The sequence below is a fragment of the Eulemur rufifrons genome, chromosome 8, assembly GCF_041146395.1.
Source record: "Eulemur rufifrons isolate Redbay chromosome 8, OSU_ERuf_1, whole genome shotgun sequence".
In the NCBI taxonomy this organism is placed as follows: Eukaryota; Metazoa; Chordata; class Mammalia; order Primates; family Lemuridae; genus Eulemur; species Eulemur rufifrons.
In genome coordinates, this window is record NC_090990.1 from 6457752 (window position 1) to 6471214 (window position 13463).

At 55.1% G+C, this 13463-nt stretch overlaps 1 protein-coding gene across 1 annotated transcript; it reads right to left on the minus strand.

Annotated features, from left to right (window-relative positions):
- Positions 1 to 4981: 4981 nt before the first annotated feature.
- On the minus strand, positions 4982 to 8855 carry SRM (spermidine synthase). The gene is made up of 8 exons (XM_069477327.1): positions 8614 to 8855; positions 7937 to 8057; positions 7433 to 7525; positions 6434 to 6587; positions 5814 to 5897; positions 5570 to 5715; positions 5355 to 5477; positions 4982 to 5276 (listed from the first exon to the last, which is right to left on the minus strand). The coding sequence occupies exons 1-8, from the start codon at positions 8778 to 8780 to the stop codon at positions 5256 to 5258; spliced, it is 909 nt and encodes a 302-aa protein (XP_069333428.1). The 5' UTR covers positions 8781 to 8855; the 3' UTR covers positions 4982 to 5255.
- Between the last annotated feature and the right edge of the window lie 4608 nt (positions 8856 to 13463).

The window sequence follows — 13463 nt, forward strand, 5'->3', positions numbered from 1 at the left end:
ACTGATTGAAAGTGTCTCCTAAATGCCCTGGAAAACAGACCAAAATAGACCTTTCCGTGTGGTATTTCAAAACACTGCAGAGAAAAATTATGTTCTACAAAGAGAAGAGAGAGAGAAAGAGAAAAACAGCAAAGCACATACAGAGGATCAAGAAGAACTATTTTGGAGCTCTCAAAAGAACATTGGAAACTAGAAGGGTGTGTGGTGGCAGCCACCAAGGTGGCCTGCAGTGGGTCCACCCTGGGGTATTTTCCCCTTCCTGTGTCTCCCCCACACTGAATAGGGCTTTTGGGCAGGATGTTGCTGAGGAGATGGGGTGTTACTCTGTGGCCAGGCCATATGAGACACGGCAGCTTCCACCTGGCTCTCTCTGGGATCACTTGGTCTGGGGGGAGCCTGCGCCATGTTGTGAGGGCGCTCAAGTGTCCCTCTGGAGAGGTCCACGTGGGGAGAAACTGAGCTGCCTAGCAACAGCCAACGTAATTGGTGAGCCAGGTGGGTGAACCACCTGGGAAGCAGATCCTCCCCAGCTAAGGCCTCAGGTGACGGCTTTACCGTCAATCAAGCTTGAATGTGGAAAATGAAACTTTTATACACGTCAGATTTTTATAAATTGACCTTGTCTCCTTTCTCAGAATGCTACTTCAGGATGTGCTCCACCAAAACAAGGGAGTGGGCCTCTCTCGGTGGCTCACACCTGTAAATCCCAGCACTTTGGGAGCCTGAGGCTGGAGAATCACTTCAGGCCAGCTTGGGCAACATAGCAAGGTCCTGTCTCTACAAATTTTTTTTTTTTTTTTGAGACAGAGTCTCTCTCTGTCACCCAGGCTAGAGTGCCGAGGTGTCAGCCTCGCTCACAGCAACCTCAGACTCCTGGGCTCAAGTGATCCTCCTGCCTCAGCCTCCTGAGTAGCTGGGACTATAGGCATGCGCCACCACACCCGGCTAATTTTTTTTTTTTCTATGTATATTTTTAGCTGTCCAGCTAATTTCTTTCTATTTTTAGTAGAGACGGGGTCTTGCTCTTGCTCAGGCTGGTCTCGAACTCCTGACCTCAAGCGATCCTACCGCCTTGGCCTCCCAGTGTGCTAGGATTACAGGCGTGAGCCACCACGCCCGGCCTTCTACAAAAATTTTTTTTTTTTTTTTTTTTTTTGAGACAGAGTCTCACTCTGTTGCCCAGGCTAGAGTGAGTGCCGTGGCATCAGCCTAGCTCACAGCAACCTCAAACTCCTGAGCTCAAGGGATCCTTCTGTCTCAGCCTCCCGAGTAGCTGGGACTACAGGCATGCACCACCATGCCCGGCTAATTTTTTCTATATATATTTTTAGCTGTCCATATCATTTCTTTCTATTTTTAGTAGAGATGGGGTCTCGCTCTTGCTCAGGCTGGTCTCGAACTCCTGAGCTCAAACGATCCGCCCACCTCGGCCTCCCAGAGTGCTAGGATTACAGGCGTGAGCCACCGCGCCCGGCCTACAAAAAATTTTTTAAAAATTAACAAGAGGTGTGATGGTGTGTGCCAGTCCTAGCTACTCGGGAGACTAAGGCAGGAGGATCCCCCGAGTCCAGGCGTTTGAGGCTGCAGTGAGCTATGGTGATGCTACTACTCTCTAGCCCAGGCAACAGAGCAAGACCCTGTGTCAAAAAAAACCCCAAAACAAAACAGAAAACAAAAGAAGGAGTAGACCCAGAAAAAGGAAGACATGGGGTTTAAGGGACAAGTGTGCACAAGGGCATCCATTTGGGGACATCAGAGGCTCTGGCCAGAGCCTTCAGCAAGGTGAAAATGATAGAACACCTGCTGGGTCCAAGGATTTTAAGAGGAGCTTTAGAGAATTGGAGAAAAGTTTGGGGCTAAATTAGTGGTACACTTATTGAAAACTAAGCAAATGAGAACAAACCAGAAGCCTTCGGGGAAACCAGGAAGCTGTGTAGCCTCATCAGAGTTGACTCCGTGCCCAGCTGGGAAGGGATTTACCCAGCAGTAACAGCGCAAAGGCTGAATCAGCTCATCAAGACGATTTAATCGCACAGAGCTGGTGCGGGCCAAGCCACAGACTGGGACTATCGCTGACGAGCGTGTTACTTAGAGACAGGAAGGTGCCCGTTTTCTCCTACTACACTTGCACACGACACTGAACACTTCTGTGACCACGCGTGTGGGGGCGTCCCCCCCACATACCAACTGGCGTCCTCTAAGTCCACTCGGCGCCGACACTACCTACCTGGAGATGGAGTCAGACCCCACAGGCTGAGGCCCAGTGCCCAAGACCACCCCCACTTCAGATGCCAGTTGCAATAGTGGGTTGTCACCTAGACTTCTGACGACCTACTACACATCGGGGCTCCCACTACCCCTCCTGGGGTTTGATTCCGTGGCTCGGACGGCTCACAGAACTCAGGGAGACGCTTACACTGACTGCTTTCCTGTAAGGGTAGCACAACGGGACAGAGGGACAGCACAGGTGGGGCCTGTGGGAGGGACAGGAGCTTCCATCTTGGGGCACCCCCCCCTCCAGGAACCTGGAGCCCGTCACGTCTCATCGTTCAGTTGTTTTCAGAGCTTCGTCTCTGGAGGGCGGGGTCACTTGGTCTTTCTGGCGGCCAGCCCCACCCTGAGGCTGCCTAGGGACCCCACACTAACCCTACCCGAATCACCTCATTAGCATAAACTCAGTGTTCTGGAAAGGAGACAGTCCTACCAACCAGGAAATTCCCGGGGTTTTAGGGATGTGACAGGAGCTGGGGACAAACACCAAATATATTTATTATGCTACAGGAGGTAAATGCCCAAATAACCAGCTGACAGAGGGACGGGGCGGGGGGTGGGGGTGCGGGATAGGGGTGGATGCTATTTTTCTCCTAACAAGCCACATGGGACTGTGAATCCTTAAACCAGGGCCATGAGGGATTTTGATAAATACATAAAGTGGGAAAAAAACCTAGGTAGGATTGAGTTTATTCCCAACGCCACAAATGGGCCCTGCTCATGGCCCTCCCGGAGGTTTCTGGAACTCGTGGGACTCACCAAAGCTGCTTCTGCCTCAGTAGACGGGCCTGTATCTCGCGCACCCAGACCCGGGTTCAGGGCCCATCCCTAAGGTCTGCCCCTTAAGGCGCGGGTGCGTGCGTGCGTGGACAGGTGTGTGCGTGCGTGCACAGGTGCGTGCGTGCGGGTGGCGTCTGCAGGCAGCTCCGACCTCCAGGTGAGGCGCTTGTTTCGCAAACGGCCCCAGCTGCTTCTGCAACCAGGGCCGCCCACTCCCTGCCCTCTTCCCTATCATCCCGCATCGCACGTGCTTCTAATTGAAGCTTAGGGTCAGGCAAGCTCAGGGCTGTCTTGCAAACTGGGTGTGGCGGGAGCTGTGAGTGGCTCTAGGTCGCAGAGCCCACAGGAGGCCGCGTTGAGATTTGGACCCAGGTCTGACTCCAGAGCGCCTGGGGAAACGCTCTCAGGCTTAGGGGTCACGGTGTGGCCCCCACGTTCTCATTGCCTGCCTGGGTCTTGGTTGGTGAGTGCTGGTTGGAGAGGCCGTCCCCACGGGGACGCAGGGACCCCCAGAGTGCCCGAGCTGAGCTGTGGAAGCAGCCGGGCCCAGGCTGGGGTGAGTAGGGTGGAGTGGCCCTAGCTGCTGTCACCTCACATTTCAAGGCAGCCGTTCTGCGGTAAGTCCCTTCCTCACAGGTGGTTGTGAAGATTAAGACACCCGGCCCACAGAGCTGGTGCGCGGCCCAGACTGCCTTTGACCGACAGCCGGCTCCACTCGGGGCTCCCTGGGAGCAGGGAGCGCCCGGAGCAGACGCCAGCGCCCCAGCCCGCTTTTTGGACTGTCCCAGGGCTAGGGACAGAGCGGATGTTAGCCAGAGGCCGGAACGTGCTCAGTCTCGTGAGCTCTCGGGGTGGGGCGGGTGAGGCGGAGGCAGAGTTGGTGGCAAAGCTGGACCCTTGCTCCCCTCCCCCACTGTTCCCGAATCCCAGGATCACTCCCGCCGGAGTCAGGGCTGTAAGCTGGTTGCCCAGACTGGGGGTGGGGGTCACTCCCACGTCCCCTTTCCTGCCCCTGAGCCTCCCAGGTCAACTCATCTTCTGGCCCAGGCCCTGCCCAGGGCGGGGAAAGGGTCGACAACTCCAGCCCTTGCAAGGAGTGTCCTTTTCCTGCCACTCTCCCTGCAAGAGTGGGCTGGAGACCCACCCCTTCCCCACACCAGGCGCTGGCGGTGGTCTCTTCCCAGAGACCCTGTCCCGGTGGTGGGAGGGGTGAGGTGCCTGGGGCACCAGAAGCTGGAAGTTCAGCACCTTGGAGAGGGGACAGCCCTGCGCCCCTGGAGTCCCTGCTGAGGCCATCCAACCTGCTTTCTCAAACTCTCAACATGGTTGGGTGGTGTTTTAGGAACGTGCCAGAGGGTACTCACAAACTACGGGGGACAGGCAGGATGTGAACCAGGTCTGAATCCTGAGGAGTCAGGGCAGTGTGACCTGGGCCAGTGTTCAGCTCCCCACCTGACCACGCCCCAACCAGCCCCCTCTGGGGTCACCTCCAGCAGCTACCCTGGAGTACCAGGGTGGGACCTGACTTAATCCCATTAGGGACCCAATCTTCTGAGAACACTCCTGGGTAGCCCCAGGAGAAATTACAGCCCTCGGCGGCCCCACCTGGGTCTCTACAACCTCCAGCCCTGACCCTGTGCGACTGTCACTGCGGCCTTGGCCTTGAGAGGGGCTCGGTAAAGGGATGGCTCCATCAGCTTCCCAGGACAGATTTGGGTCCAGTTTGATGACTGCCAAGTCCCTCCTCTGTGCCGCAGAGGTCAAGGGGTGGGTCCAAGGTGACACAGGGAGGGACCTGCCTGCCCAGCCACAGCCTCGCAAGACACTTGGAGGCCAGACACCAGGGCCCACGCGGACCCACACCCAGGGGCACCAAGTGGCTGATGTAGCCTCTGCCTGGGCCCAGTCAAGGTCATGGGACACAGGGTTGCAAACTTTGTTATAAATACACGTGTTTGGGGAGTGAGGGGGCAACAAAGGCAGAGAGACGGCGCTGTACACAGCTGGTATAGGCTTGGAGGCTGAGCGCCCCAGAGACACACAGACAGTCCGCCCAGCGGGGCAGGCCGGGCAGCATTCTGGGGCCTGTAACACTTGGTGGGTGAGTGAGAGCCGGCAGGTCTGGTCCAGGGCTGGAGGGGCCCAGGCACCCTGGAGGCTCCCTGGTCCCAGGTCCTGGGCGGCGGCGGTGGCGACATCCGGGCTCAGCTCACATCATTCAGGGCCTGGTGGGATATGAGGCCAGTCAGAAGGATGCTCTCTTGGGGTCCTGGGCCCCGCCACCCGCCCTGCAGGCCACTCACCTTGCGGGCAAACTCGGGCAGCACAAAGGCCGCCCGGTGCACGTCTGAGTTGTAGTATTTCAGCTGCATCTGTTCCACCTGCTTCTGTGTCAGTTGTTGCACAGGCTCCTGGAAGTTGGTGTTCTGGGGACCAAGGACAGGAGCCCATCAGGGAAGGGCTCTCCATACCCCGCCGGTGCACCGCTCCCCGCCCCCACTGGCAGCCCCCAACTCACCGGATTTTTGCTGCACAGCATGAAGCCAATCTGGCCACTGGGGTAGGTGGGGATGGTGCAGTAGGCGTAGCCCACCACGGGGAAGAGCGACTTGCAGAACTGCCGCATCTCCTTGATAAGGTCCAGGTGCAGCCACTGGCACTCGCCTGGTGGGGGGAAGGGATCCAGCAGCCTCAGTATCGGAAAGGGCTGGCAACAGCCCGTCCCACCCTACCCTGCCGATGGCTGGAGGCCCGCGGCTCACCCTGGCAGCAGAGGATGCCGTCCTCCTTGAGGGCTGTCTTCATGAGCTGGTAATAGGATTCCTTGAAGAGGCTTTCAGCGGGGCCTGCAGGGAAGGAGGGACAGGGAACAACGAACACATCCTGGCTGAGACCTCCGGGCTAATGTCAGCTCACTACACAGACCCACATAGCTTCCCAGTGGCAGAGCCAGGATTTGAACCCAGGTCTGGAATTCAGAAACTAACCACGGGTACAGGAATCCATTGCCCCAGGATCTGAGGGGGCTCCACATTTTAACCGCATTCCTGGGGGATTCTCATCAGCACCGCAGCAGAGGAACCTCCACTCCAGGCCTTGGTTCACGACTAGAACCCACCTCCACCCTGGCGCTGGCCAGGCGAGAGCAGAGCGGAGGATGAAGAGGAGGAAACTGGGGCTCGGTGGGGCACTGCCACACCCCCGCTGCCTTCAGGTTCCCCGCTACTGTCCTGAGCCCTGTTTGATGGGACAGGTGACAACTGAAGGGGAAAGTACAGCTCTAGTTTTATTTTGGGGGGCTGTCCTCTACCCTGGAAAGCAGGCCCAGGGGAGACCTCCAGACTGCAGCTGCCAGAGGGCCCCGGTGCCCGTCCCTGCTTACCCATGGGGTCTGAGGAGTCAGTGATGATAACGTCGAAGGCATCCTGGTTCTGCTTCATGAACTCAAAACCGTCACCCACATGCAGGGTCAGCTTTGAGCTGGAGTAGCCAACGGCCATGCCCGGGAGGAACTTCTTGGAGACCTGGATGACATCCTGGAGGACACAGGATGGACCAGGCTGGGCTATGGGGCTGGTGGACTCTGGAGCCAGACAGTCACATGGAACCTCCCCCAGTGCCACCTACAGCCCGGTCACCTTGGGCAAACCCTTCCCTTTTTGGAACCTGTTTCCACGTCTGTAAAATGGGGAGAACCCTGGTACCTCAACTCATTGAGGGCTGGCTCCCACCTCCTGCTCGGGCTCATTCCCCACCCCCCCAAAACCAGACCACCCCATCTTCAGTGGCTTTGCTGCTGTTCCCTCTTTCGGAAGGATGCAGTTCTAACCTCTGGCCAGCAGAACCTTCCCCTGCCCCCACACAGCCAGCTGCTCCCAGAAGCCTCAGCTCAAATGCCACCTCCTTGAGGTCTGCCCTGACCACCCTACATGCTTTCCCTGTACCCCACCTTCTGTGTCAGATCACACTCTGCTGTCTCCTCTAACTAGAACATCAACTCTGAGGGGGCAGGGACCGGCCTGTCCACCACTGTATCCCAGCACCTGGAGCAATACCTGGCACATGGTAGATGCCAACTAAAAACATGCTGAGTGCAAAGGGTACATGTAGATGAGATGTCCCTGAGCTCTGCCTGGTACTTAAATTAAAAATCAGCTTAGTCCTACTAAGAACTAGTGTCGAAGGTGCCCTCACTATGTGCCGGGCCCTCTGCTACAGTTTTCCTATTGACCCCTCCCAACATCTGTTTTCCAGATGGGGAAGCAGGCCCAGAAATGTTGAGCGCCTGGCCCAAGGGTGTGCAGCCAGTTCAGGGCAGAGCGGGCCAGCGGCGGCAGAACCAGGCCTCAGACCAGACCTGCTGATCCAGGCAGGCACTCACCTCGTCGATCTCGCACTGGACCACGGACTCCACGGAGGGGTGCTTCACCACCTCTCGCAGGACGCCCCCGTCGCCACCTCCAATGATCAGCACCTGGGACAGGAGAGCAGTCAGGGGGCCCAGCGTGCTGAGCCCATGCACTCACACAGAACCATCTGGAGCAAGGCTGTTTGTCAGCTGCTCTGACCTGCAACCTCACCGCTTCATCTTCTACTCTCAGAACCGCTCTCCTGCCTCAGGAGCCTGGCACAGATGTCCCTTTTCTTGGAAGCTCCTCCCAGGGCTGGCCTATTAAGCTTCAGGCCTTCTGGGGACTATTCCTCAGAGACCAGCGCATGTCAATGTACCGGGTCCCCACCCTGGTCCCCCACTGACTCCCCTTGTCCTTGCTAGCACTTTCTCTGACAATCCTTTAGGCAGCAACTGGGCTGAGGCTGAGGCACCCCTGGGACCTTGGGACACAGCTCTGGGCTTTGGCCTGGCAGGAGCGTGAGAACGGGGTACCTTTCGTGGGCTGGGATGGCTGCAGAGAGGCAGGTTGGCGATCATCTCCTGGTAGGAGAACTCGTCCCTCTCCGTGCACTGGATAACGCCATCCAGCACCAGCACGTTGCCGTAGGTCTTACTGCGGGCGGGGTGACAGTTGGGGACCTGGGTTCTCTGGGGTGGGAGGAACGTGCTCCAGCCCACCCGTGGTGAGGAGAACCTCCCCACACCCCGCCAGGGGGTCCCGGAATGAGGAGCGATGGTGACACGTGGCGAGGATGGCGGGCAGGCCCGCTGGGTGGGGGCTGGGGTTGGACTCGGGGTCTCCTCGGGCTCTGACGTGTCCCGGGACTGACACGTGGAGCTCGGCGCAGACTCCAGCTCCCTCCCCGCCCCAGAGGCCGCCCGAAGCACCGGCCCCCTAGCCCAGTGAGAGGGGATGCAGGGTGGGGAGGGACGGTGGCAGGGCAGGGGCCTAGTTCGCGAGAACTTCTGACAGTTTCGAGGGGTCACCGGCGGCTCAGGGGGGCGTCCGGAGGCAGGACAGGCGTACGGACTGAAGCGAGGGTGGTCTGGGCCGGAATTAGGGCAGGCCCGGGGTCGGCTGCGGACCCAGCTTGCAGGGGCCCGTGGTGCGGGCAGCGGGCGGTTTGGGCGGAGCGCCGAGGGGACCCGTGCCCGTGGGGCGGTGGTACCTGCGGAAGACGAGGATATCCTGGTACCGCGAGCGCTGGTGGTGGAGCAGCTGCTCCACCTGCAGCGACAAGGCCTGGCCGGGCCACAGGCTGCACGTCTCGCGGAACCAGCCCTCGCGGATGGCGGCTGGGCCGTAGGCGGCAGGGCCGTCGGGGCCGGGCTCCATGGCGGGCAGGCGGGCGGCGCGGGGCGCGGGCCCGGGACTGCAGGCCGCGCGGAGCCGCAGCACAACGGGACAAGCTCCGCCCCGCCGCCCGCGCCGCAACCTAACCCGGGCGGCGGGGCGGGGCCTGCCGTGGGGGCGGAGCCCAAGCCCGCCAATGGCGGCGCGGCCTCGCTGAGCGCTCATTGGCCGTCGGCCGCAGCGCGGCGCCCAGTGGCTGGGGCGCGCCGTCCGTCGGCGGCAGCAGGGTAGTGCGGCCCGCTCCGGGGCCACGTGGGGCCGGGGCCGGAGCCGGGGCTGGACGGCCGGGCAGGGTTCCGGGGCGGGCCGGGCCGTCGGAAGGGATCCGGGTCCCTCCTCTGGCCCCGCGCCGGTCAGGGCGGTGCACCCCCGGCCCCGTCTTCTTCCCGCGGTCGGGAGGCACCGAGGGCCGCGGGACTCGGGCCCGGCGCGGAGTGTTGGAGTGCCGGGACCTGCGGACCGGGACTGCAGCCTTAGGGCTGGCGAAATGGGAGCCGGCAGCTGCAGTGTCGGGCGAAGGGTTGAGCTGTCGTGTGGAGAATGTATCCCTTACTGCGTCCAAAATTTGGCTCCTTGTTGGACAGACTGTGTGGTTCGTCGAGACGCACTGAAGATTTTTATTTACTTAAAAGTGTCATCACAGCCCGCGATCTAACTAGCTGGGGAATTGTTTTTTTCTTTTTATACATCATCCTAGAGTCCAAACTAACTAGCGGGATTTAGTCGTTTTCCTTAGAGTCCGAGCCATGAGCCTATGGCCGCTGAATAAGAGAGAGAAGTGCTTTTCTAAATTTACCAGCAGTGTCCAGGAAGAGGCCCAGCACATGCATATTCAGCACCAGAAAAGACTGGCACGCAATTTTTTTTTTTTTTTTTTTTGACAAACTGGGTCTTGCGTCTTGAAGGGTGGGCGGGAATGTGCTTTCTGTTTTTATGGAAATGTCAAGGAACTTCTCAGAATCACATTAAGCATGCTAATTACCAAATATTAAATGCTAATTGCTCTACACTCACTTCGGATGCCAAGGAAAAAAGATGGGACTGGTATAAGCTACTCCTGACATTATGTCAGGGATGTTTTTTGACTGACGTTTTGCAGCCTCCACCTGGAGGTGGGGAGCACATTCCCTGTATCTTAAGCTGAGCTGAATGACAGACAACGTTGTTTATCAGAGAGGACAAGCCTCAAGTCTTGGGACAGCCATGTGCCTTCCTTGACTTTAAGCTCCTTTCAAAGGGGAGTATGGCGAGGCAGTTAAAGAACTGCTAGGCGACAGCTCCCACGGAGCTGTTCAGCACCTGAGATTATTCACAAAAGGAGACCACATACTGGAGAAGGCAGAATCGTGCAGTATGTCTAGTTACTACAGGCTTGACTGGGTCCAGCCCTGTACTTGGGTCAAAGTATTCACCTAACAACCTGTCCTTCCTCCAAGACATTTCCAACTCTGGGTTCTGGTCACCTGTTTACTTGTCTGTGTGCCCTGAGCCAGATGTAAGCTCCCTGAGGCTGGGATGGTACCTGTAGGTGACAGGCCCGGATGAGGCCAGGTGCCTTGTGCATCAGCTGTCTTGGCTGTATTCTAGGTGGTGCATGGCTGACCCTAGACTGGGGCCCTGACATTCCAGAGCACAGCATGGCAGGAAAGTGGAGGATCAAGTCCATCCCCTCCCTCTTACGAGTTGAACAAAGCTGCTCCAGCATGTGCACCTCAAATGAGGAAGACTGTAATGACATCCTTTGCCCTCTTGTAAAAGAGGTAAAGTCGAGGCCTCAGCACCAAGCAGGAATAGCAAATGAGGCCTCCAGGCCACAGTGTACAGGATTGCTCAAATCTTCCAAGTGCACAGAAGACAAAGTCCCTGAATAAATTACAATCAAAAAAGTTCCAAAACATAACAGCACCATGAGTCCAGAAATGTCTCTCAACTTCAGGTCACAAGGAGGAAAAAAATGATTTTGCCAGAAGTAGCCATGATTGCATAGCCCAGTTTAAATCACAACTGATACTATAAATCAGGATGGAGAATACCACATTATAGCTTGAAATGTTTCCCTAAATTCAGCCCAGTGCGCATTTAAAATTCAGTTGTAAAGCATTACTGCCTGGTGGGTTGACTATCCCAACCTCCTAAAAGTGTTGATAATTTATAAGAGGGGGAAGAGAGAGACAGGACAGAGGTGAACCAATGGCTGCTGTCCAAGGCCTTGGTTTAAATGGGGTTGCCACGTGGTACGTGTCTGTCACGAGACACTTGTTAGGCAGTTAGCATTTGAGAGTCATTTTGAAGCACTGTTCAGCCAGGCAGACATCGTGGTTATGAATGGGAACAAATTTGGCCATGATGTGGGGCTGCTTGGTTGCAGATGCGTATGGCAAGCTGCCTCAGGCACCGCAAACAGCACTGTGCCTCCTTGAGCAAAGAGCCCTCCTGCTCACAAATTCTCTCTGCCTCCAACCCTGTCGGCCCTGCCAGATCCCTCGTCCCCTCTTCTGGAGCACAGGCCCAGCCACGGCCCTCCACACTGCAGTCCCCAAACAGCTCCCAACTGGCTGACCTCCACGAGCCCTGCCATCCTCCCTGGTTCTTTCCCAGGTGCTCCAGAGTGACCTGACGTTCTCCAAACTCCCTGAGGCCCTCACCTCCGCCATGGCTCAGGGGTTCTGGACTCCAGGTTCCATGGACCAGTAAACTGTGAAAACATATCTGGGGACTGATGTCGGAATGCCAGCTTTTTATTTTGCAAGAAAAGACATTTACAAAGACCTCAAACTCCTACTGCCTATGGTCTCCATCTTTAAAAAACAAACAGAAAAACATTGTCACAAAGACAAAACTAGTAAGGAAAACCTGATGGAGAATCATTTTAATTCTCTGGGAGACTGCTGGCATTCGTCTCTGACCAGCAGTGACCTGCTGTACCTGTTCAGCCAAGCCCGGGGCCTGAGGCCTCAGCTAACAATGGTTGTTCTCAAACTGCAGCACAGAAGAATCACCTGGAGCCAGGTGAGCAGGAGCCCTGGGCCGCCCCTCGCCGCCCCCCCCCATGCCGGGTTCTTTCCAACAAGGCCCCACCGGACTCCTCAGGGGCCTCCACTTTGAGTAGCGGCTGGAACAGAGTTCTCCACGCTCCTCTCCTTGCTCATCAAGGTCCAGCCCAAATGCCCCTTCACAAGGCCTCTCAGACCATTCTCAGCAGAAAATAATGTCTCACTTTAAAATATTTTCCATCTTTGTCCAATTTTTACAGCAGAGACTGTCACTTTTTGTCCGGGACTGCTATTTGTCCCTCAATGTTTGTTCTTTCAAAATTCCATGAGAACCCTGTTTTCTTTAGCTGGACACATGGATGACTGAAATAATGACATTTCCCAGTGCCCCTTGCCGTGGTCGTGTAACTAAGTTCTGACCAATGGGAAGTGGAATTGGGCAGTATCCTTGCGGACTGGAACGAGGATGTAACGGCTGGAGCTAGGGCAGTCGCCCTGGACCATGAGATGGAAGCCCTGTGTTCTGAGTTGAAGATGGTAAAAAAACCAGACAGGAGCCTGTGTCTGATGATCTTGAGTCACCCTACTAGCTCTAGACTGACTGTATTTACAAAAGAAAGAGAACAAACATCTCTTGGTAAATTCCTGATAGTTTGGCTTTTCTGTCACTTTCACCCAGGCTAGTGCCGCCTAACGCAGACCCCAGCCCATCTTAGCACAGGGCTGTTCTCTGCTGTTCTTCTCAGCTGGGAGCCCTCCAATGGCAGAGTGATGTGGGATTTAGCCTGGTATCCCCCAAAGAGTCTCGTACACAGTCAGTACCCTCAATAATTTATGAGATAAATTTCCAAGGAAAAAAGGTTCCTAGCTTAATCATTTGTAAAAATGAAAATAATAGTGACTTCACCTTTCAGTAGGAGAAAAATAAAAAGAAAAAAATAAATAAAAATAATGGTATTCTGTGCTTTCTTGATTTAATAGCCCATCTCAGGATTAAAATCAAATAGAATTCTAAACAAATAATCAGAGATTGGGTCACAAATTTATATAAGAAGTTCAGTGCTGCATTATTACGAATAGTACGAAAATGGAAGACTTAATGTTTAATAATGGGAGTTGGTTAAAATAAATTTTAGAATAAGAAAAGTCTCATGAACTTTAAAGGTGAAAAACTATAGCAACCTAAAGCCGTCTGTAAATTAACACACTGACTGCCAGAGTTGTATTTAACTCAGGCTAGTTTTGAGCCCAGGGCCTCGTGAAGCAAAACACTGCCGTTGGTTTGTGAAAATCCTACTTGTTGATGTTTATTGTTACAATTAATATTGACAATTTAATTCTAAAAGCGTGGATTGCATTGCATATAACTCACACACGAAGCAATAAAAAATAACAAACGAGAAAGGATTGTTTTGTTTTAATAAAACAATGTGGCCCCATTGTGTGACAGTCAATGTGTTAAAAAATATATCTAAATCTACATACACATAGTAAAAAGCCTATACGGAAATATACCAAAATGTTAAGGATTATCTCCATGTAGTAGGATTACAGGTGATTAAAAGTTTTTCTCTTTGTATTTTTCTATGTTTTCCACATTTCCTACAATGAACATGTTATTACTTTTATAATTAGGAAAAAACAAAATTTTTTTTTTTTTAAAAAAGGAAAA